This window comes from Eriocheir sinensis, chromosome 45, assembly GCF_024679095.1.
Source record: "Eriocheir sinensis breed Jianghai 21 chromosome 45, ASM2467909v1, whole genome shotgun sequence".
NCBI classification, from domain to species: Eukaryota; Metazoa; Arthropoda; class Malacostraca; order Decapoda; family Varunidae; genus Eriocheir; species Eriocheir sinensis.
In genome coordinates this window covers 13,106,796-13,116,869 of record NC_066553.1, presented here as the reverse complement: position 1 = coordinate 13,116,869, position 10,074 = coordinate 13,106,796, and the positions used below count along the sequence as shown (strand labels likewise).

At 41.0% G+C, this 10,074-nt stretch overlaps 1 protein-coding gene across 1 annotated transcript; it reads left to right on the top strand.

The window, feature by feature from the left end:
* Positions 1-6,967, top strand: LOC126980764 (probable endonuclease 4). Its single transcript, XM_050831049.1, has 9 exons — positions 1-211; positions 519-594; positions 2,747-2,776; positions 2,895-3,031; positions 3,626-3,779; positions 3,968-4,086; positions 5,082-5,190; positions 5,811-5,915; positions 6,300-6,967. The coding sequence occupies exons 1-9, from the start codon at positions 29-31 to the stop codon at positions 6,491-6,493; spliced, it is 1,107 nt and encodes a 368-aa protein (XP_050687006.1). The 5' UTR covers positions 1-28; the 3' UTR covers positions 6,494-6,967.
* The last annotated feature ends 3,107 nt before the right edge of the window (positions 6,968-10,074 follow it).

Here is a 10,074-nt window from a genome sequence, read left to right as displayed (position 1 = left end):
AAGGTGAAAGAAGAGATGACTGACAGCGATGAAGTGCAAGAGGAAGAGGACAAAGAGGGCACCTGCCAAACCTAAGGGTAGCCAGAGGGCAGCAAGAGGAAAAAAGTCAATGAAGGGGAGCTCTACAGAACCAAGTGAAGACGAAGAAATAGAAGTCAAGCAAGTGAAGAAAAAAGTTGCGAGTCCCAGGAAGAAAAATAAGAAAGGAGAGGTAGGCTCTGATTTCTGTCTTCAGCAGTTAAGATTAGTATCAGGGCATAGGTGGGTATCAGTATTAAAAGTTTCTAATGCAGTTCTTAAAATTCAGGAGGTAAATATAAGGTTGCACTGAGGGCAAAGGTTGAGTAGTGTTTTTTGGACTCAAAATCACTCAAAGAATTTCCCTTTCCATTTTTGCCATTGTCTTTGCATCATTATTATAGATATCTACAGTTTGAAAGTGAAGATTTGTTTCTGTATGATTATTTTTTCTCCATTTCAAATATCCTCTTTACTAACATGTGAACTTATGGTCCCAGGATACACTTGTTCCTTGCCCCATCAAGTATGAGAGCCTTGGGGACGGGCCGCCTCCTGTGCCCTCCACTGGGCATAATACAGTGTCGCGATGAATGATGATGTCTCATCTAAATCAAAATGTTTAAATGCGAGCATTTGAAGGTAGGAAGTAATGTGTGTTATTATTTATGTTATAATGTATATATATATATATATATATATATATATATATATATATATATATATATATATATATATATATATATATATATATATATATATATATATATATATATATATATATATATATATATATATATATATATATATATATATATATATATATATATATATATATATATATATATATATATATATATATATATATATATATATATATATATATATATATATATATATATATATATATATATATATATATATATATATATATATATATATATATATATATATATATATATATATATATATATATATATATATATATATATATATATATATATATATATATATAAGTGTGACCTTGATGCATCGTGCAGGTGGAGACACAGTATGATGACTCATATTATCAGCGCAACTCGTATGTTGGAGGGGAATGTGGCATGGAGTGGAGAGGGGAGTGTTTGTGTCGTTGTCTTGAGAGTGCACGGTGTGAGAGTAAATGCAGTAGTTTGTTAGTTTCACGCACCTACGTCCTTGCTGGCGAAAGGTGCGACGTGGTGTTGAGAGTTTGTTTAATGTTTTTGTCTAATACATTGATCTATTATTTACAAGCTATTTTGTCACGTATTAGAAAGCATATTCATTTTAACTGTTCTTATCAATTTTAAATGTGTTAATATAGTACATATGTAGTTACTTTTATTTATTTTTGATGTTTTATAACGTTTTAGTATAGAAAAAAAAAAAAAATTTAATTGCACTATCAAGATCAATTTGGATAATCCGTTTCGGATAATCCTTTTAATCGATTTTACTGTATGTATATATATATATATATATATATATATATATATATATATATATATATATATATATATATATATATATATATATATATATATATATATATATATATATATATATATCTATATATTCTGGGTCATTCCATGAACTGTCTTCTGCAGTTATTAATACACATGCACAGTATGACACGAAGCGAATGGACAGTTACTGGCATTACTTTGCGTTTTACTGATTAAGAAACGATCAAATGATAAGGTTTCACATTAAACACCTTTTATTCACTATTGTGGCTTCTTATCATAAGCATGGGCACTGAAATATATAGTAACATTGCTCAGTAACGATGATGAATGAAGAATGCCTTCATAGGCAGGGTTGCCATATCTGAACTATCAAAATTCCGGACGCCTCTACGAACACTCGACCATAGCCTAATGTTTGGCAACGCTGCGATTAGCCTACCCGCCCGACCACCATCTCCATTTCAAAGCCATATTTTCTTATTTCCCCACCTTCCTCGATTATTCTATGGCACTTATAAGCTGTGGACATGTTCCACTGATCACCTCCAAGCATTAGAAGTCTACATGAAGCTTTTGTCATCGTTATATTGACCAAGAAAGGCAATGATGTTTGCGATCGGCGGCAAAGAGTGAGTTACAAAACACGACTATTCTGAAGCTATTTATTCTTATTTTTCCATCTCCGACTATCCCTCGATAGTTATAGGCTGTGGGCATCTTCCTTTGATCACTATCATGCATTAGAAGTCCACGGAAAGCTTCTGTTATCGTTATGTTGACCACGAAAGGCAAAGAGTGAGTCAGGGCTGAATAATAGGTATGGTGTGCGGGCGATGACGTCATCATCAAACGAGAGTATAAATTAAATAAATTACGCCATCCTAGTTCAGGATATCGACTAATTATGCATGTCCTATATATTGTGCATATGTTAGATTTAGTGTTGTCAACAATGATCATGAAAAGATAATTTTACTTTCTGTTTGAGTAATATGTCGATATTTGGACTTCATTTGACTCTTTCCTTGGTGAACGAAAACACTTTGTGTCAAAATATTTCGACAAGTCTTCGTAAGACATCATTGGATATTTCTTTTCTATTTTTTTTCTAGCTTGTAAAATATATTTAGTTAAGTTATGATGAAGATACAGGAAAATAATGGTACTCTTGAAAATATATAACGATACTTGCGTGATCGAAAATAAACGTACACGGCGACATCACTTCATATCGCGACTGTACATGGGCTCCCATGTCTCAGCTGCTGGTGGGTTCACACTTCTGCCTTTTCGTTAATCTTGGGAGTTTTGTGTTGGGAACTTTGCTACAAGAAAAGTTTTATATATATGATATGATTTCTAACACTTAACCCTATCAATTATCAGGTGGAATATGGAATGCTTTTGAAAATGCTGAGGAGTGCAGTTCAAAGTCTTCTGCCATTTTCCTTCGCAACCAACGGCAGTGGAACGCTAAGCCCCTGGACGAGGAGACTGTTGAGAAGTGGAAGGAGATTGGAAAGGTGAGGTGCATTGTGCCTCCTGCATCCTTCAAACTTCTTCAGCATCTCCCTTTCCCTCATCCATCTATCTATATCCACAACTCCCTGCTCCTGCCCGGGAACTTCCTTCAAGGAGTTCGTTTTGGCAGAAGTGTCTCAATTTTTCCCTGTTGTGGCACTCTCAGAACATTCAGTCCCTTGCCTACCAACTCTCCAATACTCATCCACTCATTTATCCATTTCACTGGTGCTCTCCCCCGACACATCCCTCAGTCCTGCCCTCATATACTGTCCATAACTCATCTCTCTTCCTCATCTTTTACTGCCTCTAGCACATTTCTTTGTACTCTTTTAGGTCTTCTTTTTGTCTTCAACTGCCTCTTTTATCTGATTTGTCCACTTTGTATTCCCTTTCTTTCCTCTTCCACACACCAACTACTTTCTCAGATGCCCTAACAACTGAACTCAAAGACAGACCTCGCCTTACTCCAGTACTGTATCCTGTCTCTACTCCTGCTCTTCCAAGTAATTCTTCCTCCGTTCTTCTTTAAATCTGCCTGTAGCCACTGTCTCGCCATACATGTACCTCTTAGATAACTTTGCTGATTCCCACAGGACTTTCCTCCACACCTGATCCTGCCTCATGGGTCCTACCTGATGAACCTGGGCTCCCCCGTACCCGAGACGCTGGAGAAGAGTCGTGCCATGCTGGTGGACGAGCTGCAGCGTTGCCAGCGTCTTGGCATCCCGCACTACAACTTCCACCCAGGTATCACTCCACCTCAAAATTAAAAGTTCAAACCCACCCACTTGCATCCACAACACACCTCCTTTTTCACATCCTTTTTACTTTGCTTTTTTTTTTTTTATATCCGGTTGTGACAGATTCTATAGTTCTTTTTTTTTGTGAGTGTGATGGACGTACTGCTCAACAAACTTTTCTTCCGTCCAGTCCAGGTTCCACCACAGGCAAGATCAGCCGCGAGGACTGTTGCAAGGTGATTGCCGAGAGCATCAACCTGGCCCACAGTCAGACCAAGGGTGTGATTTGTGTGCTGGAGAACATGAGCTGCCAAGTGAGTGATGTTTTATCGCAGTGCTCTTGTCTTTTTATTAATTTTATTTTGTACTTAGTTATATATTTTTTCTTTTGTGTTTATGTACGGAGCCGTCTTTGGTTGCATGGCTTTTCAGCTGATGAAGTGTTGTTGGCAGGAAATGAGAGGATGCTGCAGAGTATTATGTATGAATTTGATAAGGAAGTGTAAGAGGAGAAAGGTGAATGTTGGCAAGAGTAAGGTTATGGTACTTAAGAGAGTGCGAGAGCAGAATATTGAGTTAGCAAAGCCACACAGATTTAAGGCTGAGAAAACAGTGAGTGAGAGAGTGTAAGATCTAGTTGGGGGAAGAGAGGATGTAGGAAGTGATGGAGTTTAAGTACTTAAGGACAGTTCTGTATAAGTGGTCAAGGCCAGACAGATAATAGTGCATTGTAGATTTATGAAAGGAAGAGGTGTGTACATGGGGGTAGTGAAGGACAGAATAAACAGTACTATCCTCTCCACTCTGTCATATGCATTAGAGATACGGTTATGTAATGTAGCACGGTACTCACAGATACATGCAATTTAAAGGAGCTATATATGAGAGGGATAAAGTAATGAAAGAATGGATGAGAAGCTTGGTATGGCCGTAGAGAAAGTTGTAAAAGAATGGATGAGAAGCTTGGTATGGGTGTGACAACAAAGGGAGGTGATTGTGGAGTGGTTGAATGCATGAAGCCTGAAGTTCCGATGTGTTTAGACATGAGAATGAATGAAGATGACTTTGTGAAGAGAATATATGAAGCCAGAATCAAGGGAGAGGGTGTAGAGGAATGAAATGGATCAGTAAGATTAATGAGTATTAGGGAGAGAGTTGGCAGGTGAGGGATTAAGTGTACTGAGAGGGTGTGCCAGAAAAAAGAAAGAAATGCCTCTGCCTTGGCCACCCCCATGAGGGAACACAGTTTCAGATATATAGATAGATAGGATAAGACTTGTGATGTCATGTTTGTCTTTGTCACCGCCAGGGCTTCACCATTGGGGGTGACCTTCATGAGCTGAGGCTGATCATTGAGCACGTGAAGGACAAGTCTCGCATGGGCGTCTGTCTGGACACCTGCCACTCACACGCTGCAGGTGGGTTGGGATGGAGGAGAGCAGGGCCTGGCTTGAAATCAGACAGTCAGAGATTATGATGTTTCCCAGAATACTTTTATTACATTGGGCATTGGAGGCAGCAAGGAATGGGGTCCGAGTAAGTTTGATTAGGGAAAACCAGCCAGTGTAGACCATCGCATGACGATCAGCTGGACACTAGAATGGGGCTTATGTAGTGAAAGCAAGTTATGATTTTTAAACAGTGCTTGAATAGGTCCTGACCTGACTAAATGATCAAACATTAATTATATGGAAGGTTGCAGTATTTTCAATGAGACAGGGATCAATACATGTTTCTGTGTTTTGTTGCATATTAAAAGTTGTCTGATGTTCATCATGTGTTGCTGGAGGGTAATGTTGGGGAGCAGGCATCTCCTGGTCGGGTTGGTTTTCCTCAGAGCACTTGCCAAAGTTTTTTATTTTCCACCTTGCTTGTTGAAAACCGTCATTGATGAAATATAATGGAAGAATTCTCATAATTAGTTGTCTGTAATTCTGTGAAATAATTTGTGCTGTGAATATTTTTTATGTACTGTATATATTAAGTCTGAAATATGTGTTGTGTTACTTGTTTCCTTCAAAGTGTTGTATGCCTGCAGGGTATGATCTCTCCTTGGAGGAAGGGTTTGAAGAGTTGCTGGAAGATTTTGAGAAGATCATTGGATGGCAGTTTCTTCGAGGACTTGATATAAATGACTCCAAAGGTGTGCATGTCTGCTTTCATTTCTTGTTCTCCAAGTATTTCAGTGAACTAGTGAACTAATACCGACCCCACTTGATTTGTTATCCCCAAAATTCAGCATATTGCAACCTGGGCTGATCTAAGGGCCATGCATGCTAAGGAGCTGTACTGGTAAATTGCTCAGCATCCTCACACTCATAAGAGACATTAATTGTAACTTGAGCATGGTGAATGAGGTCATGATTAAATTGCTGCCTTGGGGCCCACACTGGTAGGACTGTCCATCATTGTGACATAACAGTTTATCAAAACACTTGGCCCACACACTTAATAGTGCTTGACTAACAAGCAAGCCTCTTCAATTTCTCCCTGATGTCTAGCTCTCCCTCCATTACAACTTTGCCAGGCCAAGTTGGCGACCACCTGGACCACCATGAGAACATTGGCAAGGGAACCATTGGTGTGGAGGGCTTCTTCCGGGTGATGAACTGCGACCACTTCAACGACCTGCCCCTCATCCTGGAGACCCCCTGGACCAGCAATGCAGGTTATGCCAACGAGGTCAAGGCGCTGACGTCATTGATTTTAATTGAGAAATAGTCGTTTGCATCAACATTGTCTCCTGAAGCTGATGGAGGAAAGGCATGACCTGAGGCAAGTAAGGCTGACTTGTAGGTAGCAGTAGGACAGTAGTTTGTGTTGCTGTGAGGCAGGTTATTGGCAGTGAAATCAATTAACTGTTTCTGTTGACAATAAAATTGGTTGGATGAAGGAATCTTAGTAGTGCTGCAATACTCACATGGATGTGTGTAGTTCATGTTAGATAAGTGAGATGTATGGAATTCTGTGTTTCATATTGGAGAAATCTGTGTAATTTAAAGACAGAAATAGATAGGATATAAAGTGTGGGCCTTGAAATTTGTCAAACCAGTTACAGTGGCATAAGTGCCATATATGTGGCTGCCAAGCTTAAAGTAAGGGGACACTCACTGGCAGTGATTAGTAATTTTAAAAGATACCTGGAGATGTATCAGGTTACTCATGCCAAAGCTAAAATAAAAATTGAAGAATTCATGTTTTTGTCATCTTTTTGTACTTTATTTTTACTAAATAAATAAATCTTCACTCACAACACAAAAAGGATCGGTTCATCACAGTAGAATGCTTTGAGTTGGCAGTGACATTCACCATTTTTCCAGCCCATTGTTTCTTCCCTCCCCGAAGGAGGTGACGGGTTGGGCTCGTGGGGGCAGAATCTTGGGAGGAGGGGTGGCTTCATCCAGAGAAAGATGGACGATGTGTGAGCCAACTTGAGCTTGTCGGAAGAGGAGGCGGCACTTGTACATCCCCGTCAAGTTGGACCTGAAGTGCTGGAACACAAGGTAGGAATGAGGGAGCTGGTAGTCTCTGCCCATCTGGAATATTGCTTCATCTGCCTTAGCTTCTTTGGGCATCTCCCACCTGCAGGAGGAAGGAAATGAGAAGTGTAGTACACTTCCTACGCTTTTTACGCTCATGGTCTTTTGTGCAGCCATCACCAGCTTGTTTCAGCAAGAAAAATGATTGCCATATTGTGTTGACCAATAGCTTATGATATATGGTGCTTCTCTGTTGGAGGTTACATGTGGTGAGAAGATGGTGGCCTTGGCTGCCTTGTACTCACTCCACATAGTAGTCCCAGTAGTGTATGTCGTTGGTGAGGTTGTCGAAGACTGCAGACGCGTTGCACAGGATCTAACCGCACTCCTGGGAGGGCACCCGAAGTATCCCGTCATTTGCAATCTGCAAGGCATCAGACAGGAGGCCAGACTGATTAATAGGAAATTACAAGTTGGTCAAGCTTCTCAAATATATTAAGTATGAACAATGATACATTATTATATTTTGCCAACGAAAGAAGCAAGAATGTGGTGTTATGTGTTTAGACCTAACTGCATTCAGAAAACACAAAGCCAGATAAAGAATTGTGAAGGCTCTGTTGTTTAGTATGGTGTGGCAGCCCTAATAGGCTGAGTACTGGTTATGCAAGATGAATGTCTTAAAGATGGCTTCAGCACTGTCACTGTACAGGAAGTAGTAATTTATATTGATTTTTTTTTTTTTTTTTAAGAGAGAAAGCTATGATTGTTAGAGCATGTTTGATGACTGATTTAGTTTGTCTTTGTAGTTGATTTTATTGCTATTTGATGTAGAAATTGTTTTCACAAAAATTAACACAGGGGAAATGAGACCTTTTTTTAAAATCAGTATTCACTGGCTTGTAGGGCCCCTGCGTGCGTGCGTGTGTGTGTGTGTGTGTGTGTGTGTGTGTTGGAGAGGTCTCAAGGCTGTTGTCATAGTAGCTGCCACTTAAACACATACACACCGGTAGCTTAGTGGTAAAGCTCTGTGCTGGAAGGCAGAGGACACACACCGGCAACTTAGTGGTAAAGCTCTGCGCTGGAAGGCAGAGGTTCGAGCCCCGCTCAGGCTGGGATTTTTCCACTAACAAGGAGCGGTTACTGTTCCCCCTTGAGCAAGGGAGGTGGTGTGTGTGATGCGTGAAGGTCCCGGCAGTACCACTAATGAGCCCTGCTCTAATCGGTGGGGTACTTGCTGGCGATGACGAGTCCAGCTCGTGATCAGGCCGTGGGTAAATCACTCGCGCACACACACGTATCCCGGCAATTCCATCATTGATCATAATAATAATAATAATAATAATAATAATAATAATATACGGTTTATTCAAGTATACGGCAGCCGTCAGGCAGAAAACTTGTATTTTATAAATACATTTAAATAAATTTCACTAACGAGAACAAGTATAAAAAGAAGAGGGGGATGGAAAACGGGGGTCAGACTTGTCTCTGGGAAAGGTAGGGGTGATGGGAGGGGTTGGGTGGGGTGGTGCCGGGGGGGTGAAGGGGCGGATTCTTCCAGATGGCGGTGAGGTCAAGTGCGATGTGCGAGTGTGCATGCACGCGCATTTCTCCTTAAAACACACACACACACACACACACACACACACACACACACTTGCCGTCATCATAAGAAAAATAAAAACGGAACGGGGATCGAGTCTGTGATCAGTGGATCGGCGTCCCGCAGCGCAGCACCGGAAAAAAAAAAAATCATTCACCTCGAGCCACAGTGCTGCCCACTGGTATGGCTGTTAAGAGTGCTTCTTATCGCGACGAAGTGCAGCGGGAACCTCCTCCAACTGCGTGTGCCTAAACGCGGTGTGTGAGGGGGAGGGAGAATGAACCCATCACAAAACTAAGGCTTGTGGGATAATCTTTTTTGTCATACTCCCCTGTGTTTAGTTTCCGACCTTAATGGCACGGGGGAGCCATCAAGGGTAGGCGGTGGCTGAGTGGTTAGCGTGCTGGGCCCGCATTCAACACGCCATGGACAACGTCGAGTGGAATCCTCACGCTACCACCTGGGATTTTTCAGTCACCGCCGAGTGGCCTAATAAGACTACCCATCAACCCGGACTCGAGAAGAAACCGTTCAAGTGAATCAAGAATGAGTTCCGGGGGGCAGCATGAGCCAAGGATAAATGGCGCCACTATAAAAATTACCTGCGCCAAGAAAAAGAAAAAAAAAGAGGGCCTCCTGGTCATTGGCCGCGCACGCACCATTTGTTCTCGTGCGGAGAAAACAAAAAAAATTCCTCTGACTCAGCCGGTAATCGGGCAGCTCTAAAGCGTGGCTAATGGTCGCCCTACTATTGTGTCCATCTTCTCCGTGGTATATTTTTTACTATCTATTTCACTTATTTGTTCTACCAATAGTGTAATGTATAGTGTAATGTATAATAGTGTAATGATGGAGGATGTAGAGAGGATGCGTTCGTCTCGTCTGTGGGTAAGCGATCCTGTCCTAATATGGAGGTGTTGTGTATATACTTAATTGCACGCAGTATTCTCTTCGCTCTATCCGTGGCGCGCGTGTATATGTGTTGTCTATTTCTCTCCCCGTGGCTTGCGTATATCTGTGTTTATTTTCTCCGTTTTTCTACTTTATGGCGTGTGTGTGTGTGTGTGTGTGTGTGTGTGTGTGTGTATTTACCTAGTTGTAATTTTACAGGGCCTGGGCTTACCCTCGTGTGGTCCGGTCTCCGTATCTATAATTATCCAACTTTTTCCTTGTGTGTGTGTGTGTGTGTGTGTGTGTGTGTTCTCTTCGTCATGGTT

Coding starts and splice junctions, on each gene's coding strand:
- LOC126980764 (XM_050831049.1), top strand. CDS start 29: ATGAAGTGCAAGAGGAAGAGGACAAAGAGGGCACCTGCCAAACCTAAG. Junction 212..518: donor AGAAAAATAAGAAAGGAGAG/GTAGGCTCTGAT, acceptor TTATGGTCCCAG/GATACACTTGTTCCTTGCCC. Junction 3,780..3,967: donor GCACTACAACTTCCACCCAG/GTATCACTCCAC, acceptor CGTCCAGTCCAG/GTTCCACCACAGGCAAGATC.